This window comes from Acomys russatus, chromosome 26, assembly GCF_903995435.1.
Source record: "Acomys russatus chromosome 26, mAcoRus1.1, whole genome shotgun sequence".
NCBI classification, from domain to species: Eukaryota; Metazoa; Chordata; class Mammalia; order Rodentia; family Muridae; genus Acomys; species Acomys russatus.
In genome coordinates this window covers 44,440,367-44,461,744 of record NC_067162.1, presented here as the reverse complement: position 1 = coordinate 44,461,744, position 21,378 = coordinate 44,440,367, and the positions used below count along the sequence as shown (strand labels likewise).

The window sequence follows — 21,378 nt, the reverse complement described above, 5'->3', positions numbered from 1 at the left end:
CTTGGGATACTTGGCTATCATAAAGGGCACTAAATAAATTGATGTTTTAAAAAGGCATCAAAAATCTCCCAGCTAGTTCTAAATGACTCAACAGTTTGCCTACCATTCAACTACTGTTTACTGCACACGGTACACGCCAGGCTCCGGGTTCAGCATGTTGGGGGTGGGGTGGTAGCGAGACAGATGGATTCTGGCCTTCAAGGAGCCCACACCAGACAAACACATGCAAGGAAATTCCACAGAGTGATGACTTGGGAAAGAAACAGGCAGGCTGGGTCTGTAGGAGGGCAACATCGGGAGTGGGGAAGGGTGCCTCCCAGGGAGGCAGCGCCTGTCTTCGGGTGTGGATGGCAGGAAGGCTCAGCCAACAGCCACACAGGGAGCTGAGAAGGCTCCAGGTCAGAAGACAGCAAGTGCCTCCACATGCTCCAGAAACAGGGGTGGGATGGAGCCAGGGTGGGGAAAACAGGAGGTGGAAGTGTGGTGGTGAGGTGCTGGGGGGGGGGGGGAGGCGATGCTTCAGGGTGGAGCAGGTGTTTCTGGGCACTGGCAGGTGGGCAGCAGGAAGTCATTGGCGGGAAGGGCTCCACCAGAGTTGCGTACAGACATGAAGAGGGAACCAGAGAGGCTGCGGCCTTTCTCTAAGAGGAAGTTACCTGAGGGACCTGCTGGGGTGGGGTGGGAATTACACAAAGATGTTCCTCATCTATGTAGTGCAGAAAACTGAACGAGGAAGGAAACAGCTGGATATGATGCCACCGTAAACACGCAGCAATCTGTCCACTGCATGAGGACCGTGGGCCACCCAGAAGGCAGCACGGTGAAACATGCCCCACAGTGTGCTCAGCCATGCTGCCAGTGCAGTGCAGTGCCCTCTCAGAACCAGGCTGGGTATAGAGGCATACCCTTTTAACCTTAGCAAAGATGGGCTGATTTCTGAATATGAAGCCAACTTGATCTATACAGAGAGTTCTAGGCCAGCCAGGGCTATACAGTGAGACCCTGTCTGAAACGTAAAAAATATTTTCACTACCAGGGCCCAGGAGGTGGCTCAGCGGGTAAAAGAGCTAGCTGCACGGGCCTGATGACCTGAGGTTGATCCCAGAACCCAAGTAAGAGGCCAGTGAACTCAATTTATAGCCCCAGCACCTCTGTAGCTACACAGGAGGTAGAGACAGGAATTCTCTGGAAGCTCACAGGCCAGCTAGTCCAGAGTCTGCTACGTAACAGAAACAGGGGAGATGCTACCTTAACACGGTGGAAGGTAAGAACTGATTCCATACATCTGTTCTCTGAACACACACACTCATTCATACATAGACACAGACATACACTTACACACACATTCACAGGCACAAACATATAGACACAGATACACACATACAAACACACACAGAGAGACAGACACACTCACACATACAAACACACACACTCACACATAGACAAAGATACACACTTACATACACACTCACAGGCACAAACATATACACACCCACACCCACAAACACACACTCACACACACAAACATACACCCTCACACCAACACACACCCTATTTGTACTACCTCTTTAAAGACTCTCAAATGCTAAGAAGGACAAAAGAGGAGGCAGGAGGGGGCAGGGAGGCCCTCTTGAAGGCCAGGGCACAGCTGGTCTGGGGATTCGCAGAGGCTCTTGGAATCAGGCCTCCCTCAAGACAGGAGGGGCAGCCCAGCAGAGCTTCCATCTGAAAGGAAGACCTCCTGCCATCTGGGACCTTCCAGCACAGCATAGAGTAAGAGAGAGAGGACAGCTAGTTCCGGAGCAGCATGACCTGTGCCTGCAAAGTTGGATGCTGGCCTCAGGGAGTCATGGAGTCCTGGGACACAGAGGGATCTAGGACTCTGGCCTCAGAGAGGAGAGACTGCATTCTTGTTGCCAAGAGGTGCTGAAGTTGGGCTACTTTGTGCAGGCCTGGGTGCTTGGTTCAAGCCCTGTCTGGGCTACAGAGTGTATTCGAGCTCAGCCCGTGAAACTTAGTGATACTCTTTCTCAAAACTAAAATGCAAAAAGAGGGGCTAGAGCTGTGGATCAGTAACAGGAGCGCTGATCTAGCATGGTGAGCCCCTGGGTTCAATCCCAGTGTGGTAAGGGAAGGAGGGAGGAAGCCCTGGCTGTCTCTGTATATACATATGCAGCTCTCCTCTGGGCAGACATGTGTTCTAGCCCCGCTCTGCCAAGTCTCACCCTAGTACTGATGGGACCTGCCAGAGTCTGCACTTGGGAGGCTGAGGCAGGGGGATCATAAATTCAAGGCTAGTCTTTCATACAAAGGCCCAGCCTCAGGGAAACAAACAAAACTGAAGCAGACCCAGACTCGGCCTTCATTTGTAACCCCTTTTCTGGGCCTCAGTTTCCACTTTTGAAAAGCCAAGTTTGTCAAAAATACTCCATCCTGAGCACTAGGCTTAAAAATCAAATGCGAGCGAACATCTCTCTCCTTTACTTTTTACTGTGGCTCTTGGAGCTGCTGGCCTCTGAGTGGCTCACAATGATGTCGGTCCTTAGGATGGAGATCTCTAACTATCTCTACTTCCATCCCCTTCCTTAGCCCCAGGTCAGTGCCCAGCACAGAGAGTCCCTCATATTCTCTGGATGGTTCTGCAGGCAGATAAAAGCCTGCCTGAATACACCCCATACCGACAGTTTACTATTCATGACGATGACAGAATGCTCCTGTCACCACGGTCTAAGAAGCCCTAGGTTGACTGGCATCTCTCTCTGGGTGCCTGCTCTCTGTGAGGACGCTGCTTAGTTAGTCTAAGCCCCACGTCTGGGAGAGAACAGGTTGCCCTAGAGAGCCTCACTTCTATACGCCCACCTTTCATAACTTCCAGGAAACCTCCTCCCCCAAGAAGACGTTGTGAAATCAAAGCTATCACATCAGCCAGTGTAGGCAACACCCCACGCCACTCAGGATTTAAAATGTCATTTTCCAGGCTAAGAGCGGTGGCATGGGCCTACAGAATCCCAATACTTGGGAAGCAGGGCCAGGATGATTGGAACTTCAAGGTCATCTTCAGCTACACAGCGACTTGGAGGCCAGCCTGGTCTCCCTATGAGACGGCTCAGCAGGTAAAAGTTCTTGCTGCATGTCAAGGCCAACAGTGGGAGTTCTAATCCCTGGTGCCCACATGGTGGAGGAGAAAACTGACTCTTGCAAGTTACCCTCTGACCTCTACATGCTGTTGTGGTACATGTGTGCCCACACAATAAATGTAAGAATAAAAAAAAAAAAAAAAGTACTTGAATTAGAAATAAAATGCTGGGCTGGAGAGATGGTTCAGAGGTTAAGAGCACTGGCTGCTCTTCCAGAGGTCCTGAGTTCAATTCCCAGCAACCACATGGTGGCTCACAACCATCTAGAATGAGATCTGGTGCCCTCTTCTGGCGGGCAGACATGTGTGCAAGCAGGATGTTGTATAATAAATGAATCTTTAAAAAAAAAACTTCAAAATTAAAAAAATAAAATAAAAAGAAATAAAATGCTATTTGAAAACACTGGCTACAGAATGCCCCATATCTAATGACTGTTGGGACCATCTCTGACGCATCGAGGATGGCTGAGGTCATGTGACACAAGAGGAGGCCAGGGCACCGCCATGCTCACAGCATTTCTGCTGGAGCCTCATGGCCCAGGCTTCAATGCCCTGCGCGGCCCCTGGATCTCACCTCTGTCTGTCCCTACCGGGTGGCCAGGCCCACACCACGGGATGGAGGTCCAGCATCATGGTCCTTGAGGGACACAGTGCCTGGGAATGTGAGGGCTTCCCATGTGGGGGAGCCCACATGGAAGAGTAGGGATTAAAGAGCCTGCTGGTATCAGGAGGAAGGAATCTGTGTAAGGCCTCTGAGAGCCAAGTCATGTGACCCTAGAAGTGTGGCCACATAGTCCTGTAAAAAGAGCCTGTTTTTCAGGGTTTTGGGAAACCTGGACAGCACAGCCCCATCATCCACTTAGGGGGAGCCACACTCTTATAGCTTTTGATTCCCACTCAGAACTTTCCCTCCTGGAGGGAGGAATAAGCCTCATTAGGCTCGGGAAGCTCCTGAGGGCTATGGGATTCACTAGGCCCCTCCCACAGCCTGAGAGAGACAGACAGATCTGGGACCTGTGAGAACCGAAGAAAGCAGCTGCCCACAGCTTCCCAAGATATAGTGAATAATCACATCTCTGTGGCCTCCAGAGTCATGAGAAAGAAAGGTCATGACAGCAAGCGTGCACTAGTGTGAGCCAGGCTCTCTCTGTCCCAGGAAGGTCTCTTGACAATCCCTCACACCTTATAGGCCAAGACTGGGGGTGGGGTTGAAAGCAGGGCCTTCTCTGAAGTGTGTACCCTCAGGAGGAAACCACAGGGGAAATGAGTCTTTGCAATTCATCTCCACAGAATAGGGTCACTTGAATGAAACAGCCTAGCGGCCCTGAACAGAGGCTGCAGCAGAGAACACTCTAGAAAGCCATACTAAGGCCTCAGAGGTCAGCTGGGGATCTGAGCGTACACGAAGGATGCTCATCACTGTGGCTCAGGCCCCAAAGTGGTAAAGTGCCCAGAGCCATATGCACCCAACGCTGCCCCACACTGCAGCCATCAGACACAGCAGGGACAGGAAGCTAGCCTTGGGATTGCATAAGAGAAACCCCAGAGCTGTCATCACGACTCTTACTTCCTGCCTGTCACCACCAGTGACTCTTGTCATCAATCCCATGAGGTCGGGGAAGCTGGCGAAACTACCAAGCATAGATGCAGCTGCTGGAGGAGAGGGTGTCCCAGTCTCCTGGTCCTGTTGTGCTCACTTCACGGAGAGAAAAACAACGTAGCCTCCAGACTGAGATGACAAGTGCCCAAAGCAGAGGCAGGTGCCAGTTGCAGACACCCCTGGAGACAGTGAAAGCCCACAGGGTTCTGCATTTGTGGGCAGCTCTCAACACTATGATTTCAGGGATCATTTCTATAGTTTGTGTGCAGCTTTCAGAGCTGTTGGGGTACTAGCTTGGTCCTCCATGCCTTATGGAATAAATGCACACACACATGCACACACACTCGCTCATACACACATATGCCAAGCACATGTGTGCACATACCTACACCCACACCCACATCTGTACATATCCACACTCCCACATACATATGCATGCACATGTGTGCACCTATACACACAGACACGTATGCACACATATGTGCACACATGAAGAAAAAGAGCTAGGAGACTAAATGCCCAAAAAGAAATAAAATCACAGCAGTTTTCCCAGGTGATGGATAGCAGGCAAATGCTATACCCTGGGCATAGCTAATATGTCTACATTTTCCACAAAGCAAGTGTCAGAAATAGAAAAAGAAAACTCCTTGAAAAACAAAAGGATCAAAGGAAAAGATCACAGGCTTGACCTGGACGCTATGGCGACAATGAACAAGCCAGCTTTGAAAAGTAAGAAGCCGCCACGCCCAAGGGCCAGCCCTACCTCTCTGACTGCACTCCGTTCCTGAGCGAGCCCACGTAGCTCTTCTTTTTGCCCACAGGCATCACATCAGCATAGCCACCGTTCTCGTTGCTGATGACACCTGCGTGCACAGCAGCCTTGCAAATGCTGGAAGTCTGCAAAGACAGAAGGCTGTGGGTCAGTGCCAGGTCCCAGGCCCTGGTGTGCTGCTGTCCACACTGACCCCAGGAAACAGCCCGCCACCACCTCAGCTCCTGAATGTCCCTCAGAGAACTTGCCATCATCACCTATCCACAAATCCCTGTCGTCCCACAAATAGCTTTCGGAGCAGCCACACTGTGTGTCTGACCCTGGGGGATTTAGCAGAGGCAAAGGAAGACCAAACGCTTCCATGGAGTCAAGGGGGCAAATACACAGACATACAAACAAGGTCTATGAGATTGAAGTAGCCAGAAGAGGCTGCTTTAGAGCAGTGGTGGGCAGACTACTGATAGAGATGTTCCAGCCACACCCATGTTGATGTTTGTAAGTGGAGAGCATTCCAGTTAATGGGAGAAGACTGTGCAGAGGCCCTGATGTAGGAGGGAACACATTGTGTCCCAGGAGGAGAAAGCAGGCTACAGTGGCTGGGATACAGCAACTTGGGCCAGCGTGGACACAGGTGGGCACTCTCAGATGTCTAGCGCATACCACAGTTCAGGCTGGCGTCAGGTGTGCTGTTTCCTAGACCTCAGGTAGTTCAGGGCCTGCGTGATGAGACTGAGTTCAAGGCTCATCGAATAGAAGATGGGCAGGGCACATCTGTGTACTTTTCATCCAGAAGTAGGACCATCCAGAGCAGTCCCGGGCAAGGACCAGGGCATCTGGTATCTATTTAAGACTGAGAGCTGCTGAGTCACCTCCCTGGCCATGTCCATGGTGCTATCCTCAGGCAGTGTCAGCTTTGTAGCTTAGACTGTGGATTCCACCTTTGTTTCCTGTGTGCTGAAGATGGACCCTGAAGCTTTATGGATGCCAGCCAGTGGCTTGCCTTGGAACTGCACCCCCTGATTGTGGTCTCCATCTCTGCTGCACCATGGGACCAGCTGCAGTCTTTTTGTGAAGATAACGTCCAAGTGTCTTAACCTTCCTGGAGGTCTCAGCTGCACACACTGGAGCTGGGTTGATCGGCATGGGGGGGACCCATCCCCTGCCCAGTATAAGCACATGCTGGCTCTAACTGAATCTTAGTCCCAGCTGGGGCCCTATGATCCCATTTGAGCTAATGAGGTGGGTAGTAACCATTATTCCCACTTCTCAGGCCAACAAGCTGGGCACACAGGGTCAGTCACTTTGCTAAAGCCACTTAAGAATTGTCGACGCCAACTGAAGCCAGGGTGAGGGCAAGGCCAGCATATCAACGGTACCTAGAGATGACCACAGCTTAATCCTCAGACCTGTGAAAGGCAGAAGGGGTTTTGCAGATGGGATTAAGTTAAGGATGTTGGGGCAGGAGATTACCAGGCTTATCCCCGTGGCCCAGTGACATCACAGTGTCCTGTAACAGGGAGGGGCTCAGAGCTGGAACACATAAGACTCTCCTGGCCACTGCTGACATTGAATAGGCTGGGAGCCAAGGCATGCAGGCAGCCTGTGGAGACTAGAAGAGGGCAGGGGCCTCTCCAGAGCCTTGAGTGCTACATCCCAGAACAGTGGCCAAGGCACTCCCTGGAGAGCCTCCTTCAAGGCTAGTTGATGCCCATCCTTCAAAGCCATGACACTCAAGAGTCACTGATACCTAAGAAGGTGTGCGACCATTTCCTTCAGGTTGGACTGACCGTGACCATCGTCAGCAGCTGTGGTCATTACATGAGAGCCTCACGTGATCCGGATAAGGGAGGGAGGCTCCCAGGATCCTTAGGGAGGCAGGCTCCCAGGATCCTTAGCGACCCCCTTGCTTCTTGAGGTAATTTAGAAGATAAGGAGTTGACTGGGTGGGGGGTCTCTTCCTGTATAATGTGAGTCACTCAGGGGGACTCTTTGGTGGTATGGCTGCATAAACGCCATCCCTGGGACTTCCTGGTGGCCTGTGAATCACCCACAGTCTCGTAAGTAGCCCCAATAAACTCACTGGCTCACCAAGCTGAGCCTACATGGAATTCTTTCTTTGGTCTCTGGGTGCCTTCTCTAGCTGGGGGGGAAAGTCGCCTTGCACCCTGGGCAGTTAGAACTGTTGTCAAAGGCTGGAGAGTCCAGGAGCCACTCCAACACTCCCACCCCCAAGGCTCAAAAACTGAAGGCCTTGTCTTTAATTCCGCGGGGACACAGCTTGTCTTCTTCAGTCAAAAATTTATGCCAAGTGGTCCTGGACAGTGGCCTGCGAGGCTAGGAAAGGCTGGTGGTGACTGGCAGCATCTGGTTCCAATCCCGAGTACAGCAGGATGGCTAGTCACCCTGTCTTTGCGGAGAAGCATTTTTTTTTCTTCCCCTGGAGACCCACAACTTCCAATTCTCAAAGAGGTTTGTCCTTCAAAAGGTTAAGAGGCAACAGACCCTCATTTGTCTCTAAGATGGGAGGGGACACCGACGACATCAAACCATCATTCAGTTTCAGAATTCCCAGAAACGAATTCTCGGAGGCCCACTGTGTGCAGACACCAGGCGTTTATTATGCCGACGGGCAACAGGCCAGTCGCTGTGTCTGTCCCTCAGTGATGCTTCTCCTGTCTAGGGACTGCCATTTCCAGAAGCAAGGCACCAGTTTCCGCCAGGGCAAGTGCCAGGAAAGGCTTCCTAGTATTCCTCAAGTCCCCTGGGGTTACACACACACACACACACTCATCCCATGGGAGGTGCATCTGCTCCAGAGGCCAAGAGGCTGTGGTTGCATCCTCCATCCCCTCCCTGGAGGGGACCCAGATACCACGACACCCACATTTCCTGGATGAAACATTCAGGCACGGCAGGCTGCTCTCAAATCTCCGACAACTGATAAGACACATTCTCTCTTCTTTCCTTCCCCTGCCCCTCCTGCCACACGTAGGGGGTACTCACTATCTGTTCATGCCGGTTCAACATTAACGCAGAGCCATTTCAAAACAAAGTCCTATGAGCCTTGAGGCTCATCAGCCAGCCAGCCCTGGCATTCGGTAGCTATGGGACCCAGACGACCTGTACCCATGGTTCACTGTGCCCAGCCTGTCACTTACTCTGGCACTGTGAGCCCACAAGGTTATTGGGGTCATTGGTCACTATTAATCCCCCTTGGCAAATGGGATATGGGGGTGGGGGGTCAGGAGCTAAACAGCTTGCCCATAGTCACTCAAGAAGGACAGCTGAGCCACACTTCCACAGACAGCAATAATGAAGAAGTACAAAGCAAGGTCCAGGGCTGCCCATGACCTGGTACAGGGTAACTGCCATAGACAAAGGCCACCAACTGCCAAAGCCACTGTTGCCATCACCAGGACCCCAAACTCTCAAGGACTTTCCTTGGCTACAAAGGATGTTCAGCAGTAACCCACAACCACCAACAGCCATGCCCCCTGGGACCATGTTCAAATGCAGCCCCAGTCAGGTCCACTGGCTCAGGAAGGCTGCAGAGGGCCCATGTAAACACCACTCCTCCCTAGGATCCCCATGACACACAACAAGAGTTTGAGCATCAAATGAGGCCAGGAGGATGAGCAAGGAAACTGAGTCTCATCTGGGGAAAGAAATCCACATGGGTAATTCCCCTGGCTGGGGCAAGCTCGGGCCTCCTGACCTTGGCTCTGCTGTCTGAGCCACGCCCAGACAATCCTGCCTGCAGCTCACCACAAAGGGAGCTGCCGCCAGGACAGGCACTCTGCAAAGAGCTGTGTATCCGTGGCACTCGGAGGCCCGTCAAAGGTCTGGAGACTACGCTCCCAAAATAAATCTCTTAGCTAAACAGACATTTTCCAAGAGGCAGCATCATTTCCCAGAATACAAAGTGACCTAGAAACACAGGCCAGCGGAGCCTAGAGATGGACACACATTCTTACTCCCTCCTCTCGCCTGAGCCCCTTCCTCTTCCTCACTCCTTCTTTTTGAAGGATTTTTAGTATCAACAACTGCAGTGTCTTTTTGTCCAACAAACACTGAGCCATTACTGTATGCCGGGCCCAGACAAAAGCCTTGCCAATCCAAGGCTCAAAGCCCAAGTAGATGCATTCATTAAAGGCTTCGTTCACCTACATGCCTGCTCCTGTCGGCACAGGCACACATAGGCAGAAAGGAGGCAGAATAAGAGGAAGGGAACAGTGTAAACCCATCTCACTTCTCCAATGTGTTCACTGTGGCCCATGGATCAGATTCTTCTGAGCCTTATTTCCCCCTTAGCAAAATGATAAGGATTCCTAAACAAGGTTTTTGTTTTTATAACTTGAAACACAGCAGATACAGATACTGACTAAAAAGCTTTATAGCATTACTATCACACAGCCCCATGTGAGGGAGAAAAGAGTAGCGCATCCTTGTTTTTAATTTCTAACTTTTGCTTTCTATGTTTAGTTGTTATGTTATTTGGTGCATACAGATTTGATTTTCATATCTTTGTATGAGAATTTGTTTTTTTATGTGTATATGTATATATGCTCTTGCATGAAGAATTGTTTTTGTTCCATTCAGCACATTTAAATTTGAGTTTTAGTTTATCCTGTAGTAACATTGTAACTTTTTTTTTTTTTTTTTTTTTTTTTTTTTTTTTTTTGAGACAAGGTTTCTCTGTGTAGCCCTGGCTGTCTTGGACTCACTTTGTAGACCAGGCCAGCCTCGAACTCACATTGATCCGCCTCTACCTCCCAAGTGCTGGGATTAAAGGTGTGCACCACCACTGCCTGGCTCTCTCTTCTTCTTCTCTTCTTCTTCTTCTTCTTCTTCTTCTTCTTCTTCTTCTTCTTCTTCTTCTTCTTCTTCTTCTTCTTCTTCTTCTTTCTTCTTCTTCTTCTTCTTCTTCTTCTTCTTCTTCTTCTTCTTCTTTTTCTTCTTCTTCTTTTAATTCTGAGGATAGAACTTGGGACTTCATATTAGGTGAACTATAACAATCAATCTGTGGTATTTTATTTCTTCATAAAAGCTCTAACATTTAGAACTTAATTTCAGCTAAACAGCTTTCCGGAAGCTTTTTTTTTTTTTTTTTTTTTTTTTTTTTTTTTTTTTTTTACTTTTTAGTCTCATAAAGAAAAAGGACAAGGAAAAAAGCTTAGTCATGAAGGCCACTTTGGCCTTATGGAACTAAGTGACTTCATGGCTACAGGAATCTGGGACAATTGAAGGCAGATGGGAGCAAGGATGGTGGTGGTGAGGGGAGAGGACCATTTGCAGAGGTGGGGAAAGTGTGAGTGATGCTGGAGACAAAGAATACGAGCATCTGGCAAGGTTCAGCTAGAAGATACCCTGGGCTGGACAAGCCTGGCTAGCTCTGGGATTTCCACTCACAAAGAAGAACCAGAGGGATTGCATATGCTGTGGGCAGCTGGAGCATGGGCTTACACCTTCTGGGTCACTGCGTCCCTAAGCTCTGGACGCTGGAGGGAACAGGCTAAACCCTGAAAATCAACAAAGGAAAACTTGGCTTTCATGTCTGAGTTAGGAGGGAAGATAGGGAGACAGGGGCTGATAGGAATACCGGGGTCTGGCCATAGAGAATTTGTTTTGTTTTGTTGTTTTTCTATGTGCTTATAGCTAAGACCATGCAAGGCAAAAAGAAACAGTAAGTAAACTGACCCACACCCATAGAAAAAGTACAGAGACACAGAAAGGTGAGTGTGCTGGCCAGTTCTCTGTCAATTTGATGCAAGCTAGTATCGTCTGAGCAGATGGTGCTGGACACTTTCAAATGAGAAAATGCCTCCATCAGATTGGCCTGTGAGCAAGTCTGTAGAGCATTTTCTTGGTTCAAATTAATGAGGGAGGACCCAGCCCACTAGGGTCAGTGCCACTCCCAGGCAAGTGGTCCTGAGCATCCCATGATGAGGAGCAGCCAGTAAGCATGCTCAGTCAATTCCTGCCTCCAGGTTCCTGCCCTGACTTTCCTCAGTGATGAACTGTGTCCTGAGAATTGCAAGTTGAAATAAATCCTTTCCTCCAAAAGTTCCTTTTGGCCAAGGTGCTTATCACAGCAATAGAAACTGTAACTATGGCAGTGATGAAATACCTAAGAAAATGAAGCCCGTGAAACACAAAGACCTTCAAACCCTAGGTTAAGAGGAGACACACTAGAGCTTCCATTTACAAAGACAGACAGAGAGACAGACAGACAGACAAATGGGAGTCAGAGGCATCTATGAATGAGACACTGGGGCCATGGCTGCAGAAACAGGTAGGCTCAGTGTAGCCAGAGGCTGTGGCATGGGACTGGGTTTCTGAGGTGGCCACTGAGGAAGTTGGCCTACTCACATCAGCGTAGATGTTGGATCCAAATACAGGGGCCCAATAGGACGGTTCCTCTCCGCAGCGTGCAGGACACTGGACTCTAGAAATGAGAAGTAATTATAGTAAGGAGGACCAGCAGGAAGGAGGTGGCACCCTGGACTTACTCCTCATCTGAGTTTCAGTGGAAACAAAACCTCCATACTATCTTGCTCTTTCTCATTATCACATTTTTATTTGTTTAGTGCATGCCTCTGTGTGTGTGTGTGTGTGTGTGGTGTGTGTGTATGTGTGTGTGTGTATGTGAACTCATACATGCCATGGCTTATGTGCACAGGTCGGAGGACAACCTACAACAAGAGTTGCTTCTCTCAGCACATGGGGCCTAGGGATTGAACTCAGGTTGTCAGGTTTGGCACCAAGTGCTCTGCCCACTGCACTATCTTGCTAGTCTGCAACTTGCTCTTTAAAAAAAAAGACAGCACTGAGGCCTGAGAATCAAAGTTCAGGGGTGGAGCACACACGGGCCCAGGATCTAGACCAGCACAGGCAGAAGGAGAGGAGGCAACTGTCGCCCACGGTGGCCATGGCAAACACATCCTTGTCTTTATCTATCATTTAGAACTTGAACCATATAGACCATCGAAAAGGTCACAGAGAAATAAAGCAAAAATGAATAAGGCCTCAGGGGAGGTGCGCTGAGCTGTGGGATTGGGCCTTCCTTACCTGGGTGTTGGCAGGGTATGCTATGGGTGCAGAGTGTAGATTGTTATCAATAGAGCTTTTAAGGCCACTTCCCTAGGTGGAGAGGAAGGGTGGAGAGCTCGCACCTCGGTGACTCAGAATGTTCGAGAAGGGCACAGATAACTTGAGGTGGGAAGGGTTAGATTACCCTGGAATCCTGGCCTCAGCCCAACTGATGGCCCCAGGGCTGGAGAGGGCTCCTTAGACTGGAAATAGGTGGGCCCTAGGTGGCTGGCAAGCCCCACGCCAGGAAGAAAAGCAAGAGCTTTGCCTAAGAAAAGGTTTTTGTGTCCGTCTGGAACAGTTTACCACTGGCCGAGCCCGGGGACTGCGAAGCCGAGATGGCGGCTGCAAGCCACCTGGCCCAGAGACAGACAGGATGCTTGGCAGGAAGGAAACCAATCAGCCAGGCTGAGGCAGCTTTGAGGAGGAATGGAAGGAGCAGACAAGGGAAGAATGTGTGTGTGTGTGTGTGTGTGTGTGTGTGTGTGTGTGTGTGTGTACAGGAGTGTGATGTGTACGTAGTATTTGTGGTGTGTGTGTTTTGTGATACGGTGTGTATTATAGTACGTGTGTAATTATATATGTGTGTCTGTGTTATGTATGGTATGTGTGGTGTGTGTATGTAAGTATGGTGTGTGTGTGGCATTTGTGGTACGTGTGTTTATGTGCATATGTGGTAAATATGCATGGTATGTGTGTGATGTGTGTATGTGTGTGTATTATGTGGTGTGTATGTGTGGTGTGTGCTGTGTACATATGTGGAATGTGGTTCATGTGGGGTAGGTTTAAGAAGACAATCTGTGAGTCTAAGAACTCTCAGCCCGACTCCTGGTAGGGGGCAGGTCAGAAAGTTGCATGGACAGGTGGACCCTGACCAAGTTTTTCTTCATTTGTGTCCCCTGCCACTTCCCTTCTGCTTCTCTATGACACTCAAGAAATCCACTAATTTGCCGTGACATCTCCTTGACTGCTCACCCAAGCCAGTCTCATCTTCCTAACGGTGTCTTTGTAGGCTTCCTCCTATGCAGATGGGGTGGGGGCAGACAACACACTTGGGGGGGGGCAGGGGACTCCACTGTCTGTTCCTTCCAGAATCTAGTCTCCAGGCCCCAGGGCTCCTGGGAAAGCACAATCACTGAACACCAGAGGCTGTCTAGCTCAGGGTGCTGGGGGGTGCACCACAACATAGTCACAGTGCGGCTGAGTTCTGCGCTGATGGGGGGGCGGGTGTCAGTACAGGCCAGCACAGACCTTCTGTTCATGCCTAGACAGAGCCAGACCCAGGCAGGCCTGCAAAAAGACAACATCGCAGGAGAGAAGCCTCGTTTCCTCTTACCTCGGGCAGTGGGTGGCAGGCTTCTCGAAGGGGCAGAGCTGCGCGACTGTGGTATAGCAGTCCACAGCTGTCTCTGAGAACAAGAGACAGAAAATGTCAGGTCATGTTCAGGCTGGGTGCTTACCCTCACAGGGTGCAGACAGGCCCATAGCCAGCCTGGTGTGTCTGCAGATGCACACATCTCCCTTGGTCTCCCCACGGGACTCTCATACTCGCCATTTGAATACCAATGCTTGCTTTAAAAGCTTGTCACCTGCTCTGCAGTCTCTGACCATCCCAGGTGGAGAAGTCAAGCCGTGGAACCATAGCGACTCCTGCTTCCATTGCTGATCTCCGCCCACCAAGGCCTTTAAACTGCAGAGCTACACTGACTGGGTCTGTGGTATTCAGATGGCAGCCATGCCCCCGGGGCTTCCGACTCAGCCATTTACAGCCAAATCCAAATCTAGATATGCTTAGAAGCCATTGGGAGAAGGACCTCTTTGGGACCCTCCAGACGGAGCCTTTCTGGGAACAACGTCTCAGGCCAAAATTAACCGTAAAGCAAAGATCAACGGAAGAGGGGTTTCCTGGGCAATCTCAGGTTGGCCATCACATTCTGCTCCCTTGGGGCCTGGCCAGCTTACCTTTCACTTTTGACACGGTAAAGGAGCTAGAAGGCTTGTATTTGCTGGAAAGGAAGACATAAGTCAGTGCATACTGTACTCCTAACAGCCTACACGCCCTGCCCGAAACAGGGGACCTGAAAAGCTTAGACTATTCTAGAGTGGAGCTGCATAACCTTTTGTCACTAAGGGCTCTCTCAGCAGCCTAGGGAAGTCTTCAGACCCCTTCTTAGGATAATAACATTTCCTTTCTGGCTTCTTGATATGTGTTCCAACGGGGCTGGAACTCACCGTAGCACAGGCTAGCCTCAAACTCATGGTGATCCTGCTTCAGCCAGAATAAAGGCTTTTAAATGCACAAGATGAAGCAGGTTAAGATATAGAATTCAACCAGCTGGCCCAACTCTAGGAGACCCTGGACTGGATCAGCTGGTGGCCCACAGGAGAGAGTCAACTGTGGGACACGAGTTGTCTTTGGTTTTCCTATTTTCTTAGATGTTTCCCAAAGTATCAATAATGGTGGATGTGAGGGAGTATATGCTTGGGGTGGGGGGAGCATATGCAAGTGTATGCATATATGTATGAAGGGCAGAAACCAACCTCAGGCGCCATCCACCTTTTTTGGGAGGGAAGGGTGATAGGAACAGGATTTCTTACTAGCCTGAAACTCAACAAGTAAGTTAAGTTGCCACTGAGTTCTGGGGATCCTCCTGTCTCTGTCTCCCCAGTGCCAGGATTCCAAACACACACACACACACACACACCCTCCCCCATGGCTCCTTACACAGTCCCTGGAGCTCAAACCCCGCTCCTTTTATCTGCACAGCAAGCACTTTGACAACAGAGTCATATCTCCAGCCCTCAAAAATGCCTCTTCAATAAGAAAACCCTGTCAGAATCTCCCCTGCCCTACAAGACAGTTAGTTACCTCAGGGACTCCATGCCATTTTTTGGAGATTTGACAAAGAAGGGTACCATCCCATTCCTGGTGACATCCACCAGGCCACCTCGATCATCGATGACGCCATGGTGGATAGCAGCTCGACATATGCTAGAAGACTACAGAGCAGAAAAGAGACCACAAATGGACAGAGTTCCTTTCCCAGAGCCATCTGAGGCACCTGTCTCCGGCCAACCAAAACCAAAAAGCCAAAACACACCCTACCCGACCATTCATGGCCACCCTTGGCCACATCCTTTTCCTGGATGGCTTAAGAATTCATCCTAGGTGCTTAAGCCCTTCCAGCTGAGCATGTTGACCCCAGTCCTACAGTGATGTTCAGTCCCAGTTCCTGGAAGTGGTTTTAGCAGTATTTGAGCCAAGAGGCCATTCAGCTCGGTCCATGCCAGCATCCTAGGTTGAGCCAGTGAGAGAGCCCGTCTCCATGAACCCCACTGCTTTAAGCTACCTGGTGGGGTTTCCCATTGGCCACGTACCAAAACACTGGTCATACTCACACTTTCATAAAACAGAGATCCAAAAACCTTGGCTTTGTTGTTCAGACAGCCTGCGGGGCACTGGTACCTGATGAGCAAATAAAGAAAAGCCTGCTAGGGAAATTTTCCAGTGACATTGTCATGTTCCCTCATGAATTCAGAAGCATTTCCCTGATGGACCCACTGCTATGAACAATTGTCTGTACTTCCACGTGGACGTGTGGGTGTAAGTGCATGTATAAGTGTGGGTGCTTGCAGGTGCCAGAAGAGCTAGTTAGAGGCCTTGGAGAGGCAATTACAGGCATTTGTGAGTGCTGGGACTCAAGCCCTGGTCTTCATATACAGTGACAATTGTTCTGAACTGTCAAGCCATCTCTCTAGCCTATTTGTTTGTTTTGAGACTGAATCTTACTTTGTGGTCCAGGTTGACCTGGAACTAATTCTGTAGTTGAGACTGACTTTAAATTTGTGACAGTCTTCCTGCCTCTGTCTCCTTGGTGTTAGGATGACAGGTGTACACTACCCAGCATGTGTGTGTGTGTGTGTGTGTGTGTGTGTGTGTGTGTGTGTGTGTGTGTGTACATATATGGTGAATGATTATGGTGGCCAAAGGTCACCTTCCTTAATCACTCTTCACCTTATTTTTTAAGATACGTCTCTCTTTGAACCTGGAGCTCACTGATTAGGTTAGGCCGACTGGCTGGTAAATCTTTGGAATCCACCTGCCTCTGTTTCTTCCCTCCAGAGCTGGGGTACAGACCCACACCCAGATTTTACATGGATGATGGGGGATCCAAGCTGTGGTTCTCAACACTTGCACAACAAGTGTTCACCTATAGCGAGCCTTCACCTATAGTGAGCCTTTACCTACAGTGAGCCGTCTCCCCAGCCCAAGGCCTGCTATTGTTTAACGAGGTTGACATAGAGGCTCTTGCTCACCATGGACCAAAAACTAACCTGTAGGAGAGCCTTCGAGTTCATGTCCACAGACCCTCCAACTTCCTTTGTAAATATGTGCATGCCCAGTAAAAAGCCAACAAGTTACCTCAACTGCACACTAAGTGTACTAGGACAAAGGCACAGCCAAATGTAACTTTTTTGTTTGTTTGGTTTGGTTTGGTTTTGGTTTTTTTGAGACAGGGTTTTCTCTGGGTAGCCCTGGCTGTCCTGGACTCAATTTGTAGACCAGGCTGGTCTTGAACTCAGAGAGATCCACCTGCCTCGGTCTCTCAAATGCTGGGATTAAAGGCATGTGCCACCACACCTGGCAGCCAAATATACTTTGTGCTACCATAACGTAACAGCTTGTTACGTAACTAGTAAAAACAAAACAAAACAAAACAAAAAAGCCAACAAAGGGTGAGAGGAACACTGATAGACTTTGGAGAATCATCAATGAAAATATGAGGACTGGCTTCAGCCACACAGATAAAGAAGCGAGGTTGGGTGGGGGGTGGGAGTGGGGGTGGGGCACATGCCACAAACTGAAGTGAGAGCTGGCCTGCCAGTTACCCACCCGGGTTGAGACACACTGGTTACAATAAGAGGTTTCATGTCTCTCATTCCCGTAATGCACTTCGTGGGGGCCCTGCAGGTGTAGCCCTCTTTGGGCCAGAAACAAAACACTTGGCAGTAATATGTGCCCAGCAGGGTTATTTTAGGATACGCCAGCCAGTGTCTGGGGACAGTTTTGGTTGTCCCCACTGGCATTCAGTAGAGATCAAGATCTGGGAGGTTGCTCAACATTCCATAATATACTTGGTGCCCCACCTCAATGCTTCATGAACCCCAGGAGTGACAGTCACCCAGCTCAGCCCAGCCTAGTCTAGCCTAGTGGGCTCACCTGTTACACGTGGATCCCTTGCATGTGTCCTTCATCTTGGTGTCACAGTGGACCACTTGGGCTACAAGAGACATGGGAATGGGACTATGAGACCAGGAGGATTAGAGGATCCCTTCTCCACTCCAAGGGACATTCTGGAATGTTCTTGAAGATCTGCCTGCCTCAGTCTCCTGAATGCTGGGATTAGAGGCATGCACCACCACTGGCCAGCTTCTTGCCATTTTTAAAACAGGTTTTTACTCTCAGCCCAGGCTGGCCTTACTTGAAATCCTCCTGCCTCCGCCTCCAGAATGCTGGGGTGACAAGGCTCCATTGCTATGCCCAGCTCCAGCCTTACTTACCACGTTAGACAGAGGTGGTTGTGGCCTTGGACACGTTATTTTCTGTTGAAATCTAACTATCACCCTCAAGCAAGGTAGACAGGGGCAGTGCCCACCTCAAAAGATTCTTGTGAGCATTGGATTAAAAAAAAAAAGTGTGACCATGAAGGTTGTTTGATTCCCTTTCAAAGCCTCAGGGGGAAAGTCTGTAACATTAAAATACCTGCCTTGGGATGGGGAGTGCAGCTCAGTGGGTAGAGCATTTTACCTAGCTAGCATGCAGGAAGCCCTGGGTTCTGTCATGGGTACCACCCAAACTAGGTATGGTGCATTTGGAAGTGCGAGAATGAGGAGTTCAAGGTCATCCTTGGCTACACACCAAGGGCAAGAGCATTCTGGGCTCCGGGAGATTCTGCCTTCAAACAAACGAACAACCTGCTAGAGAAAAGACCCACCCAGCACCCTCTAGTAAGGCTCACTTCTATGACTTAAAAGCATCAATTTCAAATAAGACTTGGAGATGCGTGCCAGCCAGCTCCACCCCACCCTCTCCCTGATGCCAGGTACCCAGCTCCCCTTTTCCACCAGCCCCCATCACAGGTGGCTGGGGGGAGGGGCAGGTACCCCAGAGTGTGGGACATCAACTCACTCATGAAGTTGACGACTGGGGTCTTCTTGGGCTTCGAGGGCTTGACAACCCTGGGCTGGACCCAGACATGTGTTTCCTTGGGAGCAGAGGGCGATTCCACCTCATTGGTCTCGTCCACCTCCGTTTTCTGCTTGTAAGGCTCTTCTAGTGGGTGGTAAGGAAGGAAGAGAATGTCCTGGATTCAACCAAAATGCCTCCTTGGTTAGGGTTTCTATTTGCTGTGATGAAGCACCACGACCAGGAAGCAATTTGGGAGGAAAGGGTTTATTTGACTTATACTGTCCATCATTGGAGGATCTCAGGACAGGAACTCAAACAGGGCTGGAACCTAAAGGCAGGAGCTGATGCAGAGGCCATGGAGGGGTACTGCTTACTGGCTTGCTCAGCCTGCTTTCTTATAAAACCCAGGCCAGGGATGGCCCCACCCACCATGAACTAGGCCCTCCCCCTAAGGATCACTAATTGAGAAGATGCCTCACAGCTGGATGTTATGGAGGCATTCCCTCAACAGAGGCTCCTTCCTCTCTGGTGACTCTAGCTTGTGTCAAGTTGACACACAAAACCAGCCAGTACAATGCCCTTTGTTTCGTTTTTTGAGACAGGCTCTTACTGTATAGACCAGGCTGGCCTCGAACTCATAGCGATCCACTTGCCTCAGCGTCCCAAATGCTAGGTTTGCATCACCAGATCCATCGCTAAAATGTTCTTTGGAAAAGCAGACCGCAGACCAAACTGGTTTGAGATTTGGTTTCACATAGAGTCATTTCAGCCACACAGCCATTCCCTAAGTGGAATTCTACCAGCCCTGAGAGGGCTGCTCACCCCCATGGTTTTTTTTGTTTTTTGTTTTTTGTTTTTTTTTTTTTTTGGACCTCAGAGAAGTAGCCCCAGGTGGGGGTGAGGTGTAGCAGCCATACCTGGATGGCAGAATGGCCACTTGCCCCACCTGCTCTTCCATACAACTGTCTGACCTCGTCCCTAACCATTCCCTCAGAGTTGTACCTCTTGCTGATTGACGTCCCTCTGCCTCCTGGTTTTGTTGGGGGGCACAGTTACAACAACTCCTGCCACCCTTCTACCCCTAGTGACAGGGACCACTCGCCTGGCTCAAGAGGTGGCTCAGCAATGGAGCTTCGCTGTCTTCACATTGGACCTGGCTGGGCACAGTGGCTCGTGCCTATAATCTCAGCTTAAAGCAGGAGGGTTGCTTCAAGTTCAAGGCCAGCCTGGCTATACAGTGAACAACATGACCACCTTGGCTAAATTACGAGACCCTAGGCCCCAGATGGCTTTCTATTGATGTGATAAACACCATGGCCGAAAGGGATGCAGGGAGGAAAGAGTTGGTCCGGCTTACAGGTTGCGTGCAGTTCAGTGTGGGAGACCAAAGCAGGAACCTGGAGGCAGGAACTAAAGCCGAGGCCATGGAGGAGCACTGTGCACTGCCTTGCTCTCCCTGGCTTGCTCAGCCTGCTTTTTAATAGAACTCAAGACCGCCTGTCCAGGGTAGACACTACCCACAGTGGGCTGGGCCATCCCACACCAATCATTAATCAAGAAAATGTCCCCATGGACACGCCTACTGGCCATGCTAATGGAAGCATTTTCCCAGTTGAGTTCCCCTCTTCCCAGATGACACTAGTTTGTGTCAAGATGACCCTCCCACAAAAAACAAAAACAAAACCAAAAAACCAAAAAACCTATCCAGTACACTCTCTCAAAAGCATTAGACCTGGTACTAATTAGAACTATGCAAGTTTAAAAGATTGATTTAAAAGATTACAGCTTATTTGGTCTTGGTCTTATTTTTCCACCGGAGGGCATCCTATAATATCCCTTCTCTGTTACCATGACACACACCCCTGCCCTCCCTTCAGAGCACTTCAGTTCATGGGCTAAATGGTCCCCCTTAGCCTCAGGTCACTAATCTCCACTCTCATTTGGGACAGTGGACCACCAGGACACACAGAGCCTGAGGGTGGGCTGGCCTCCTGTGTTATCTTACCCATTGTGAGCCCCAGGCGGCCCCACTGAGGACCATGGCTCTCCACAAGAGTCTTTATGGCAGAGCCAGGAAGCGCTCGTTCCAGAAACACACCTCACAGGAGAATGCACAGAGGCTCCCTGATGTCCAACGGACCCACTGAACACACTTCCCTCACTGGCCCTTTGCAGCTCAGCCCATCCACCTTAACCTTGCTGATTGACACTCCCGTGGGCCAATGAGGGGGACAAATTCTGCCCCTAGAGCTGGCAGTCTGCTGCAGAAGAAAATGCTGTCTCCGGTGCCAGAGTCAGACTGTCAAGGCAAAATGTGTTTGGGCCAAGACTATTTCCAGAAGGAAAAAATGAAGCACCCACAGGCCTCTCTGATGCCACAGAGGCCCATCATCCCCATGAGCTGTCTTCACAGAGTGGTAGCCTGGGTCTTGGTGTCGTTTCCTCTCCAACCACCCCCCACCACCACGACAGGAATCCAAATGAAGGGTCAACGAGTGAGGCACCCCTATGGTTCTAGGTGGGGCACTGGGCAGCGGGTGGGGAGTGACTCAGCCCAAGCTAGCCCTGGCCTGGGAGGAGAAGGACGAGGA

The 21,378-nt window shown here is 50.0% G+C and overlaps 1 protein-coding gene across 2 annotated transcripts in view; it reads right to left on the bottom strand.

Moving 5' to 3' along the window:
• Crispld2 (cysteine rich secretory protein LCCL domain containing 2) overlaps positions 1 to 21,378 on the bottom strand; it is a 99,669-nt gene that overhangs the window by 48,265 nt on the left and 30,026 nt on the right. For both annotated transcript variants that reach the window (XM_051168886.1, XM_051168885.1), the window contains exons 7-14: positions 18,788 to 18,931; positions 17,819 to 17,879; positions 15,997 to 16,063; positions 15,467 to 15,597; positions 14,560 to 14,603; positions 13,934 to 14,006; positions 11,878 to 11,953; positions 5,500 to 5,633 (exon numbers count right to left, since the gene is read on the bottom strand). In XM_051168886.1, the coding sequence (XP_051024843.1) occupies positions 5,500 to 5,633; positions 11,878 to 11,953; positions 13,934 to 14,006; positions 14,560 to 14,603; positions 15,467 to 15,597; positions 15,997 to 16,063; positions 17,819 to 17,879; positions 18,788 to 18,931 (730 nt within the window). The remainder of the gene's footprint in view (positions 1 to 5,499; positions 5,634 to 11,877; positions 11,954 to 13,933; positions 14,007 to 14,559; positions 14,604 to 15,466; positions 15,598 to 15,996; positions 16,064 to 17,818; positions 17,880 to 18,787; positions 18,932 to 21,378) is intronic.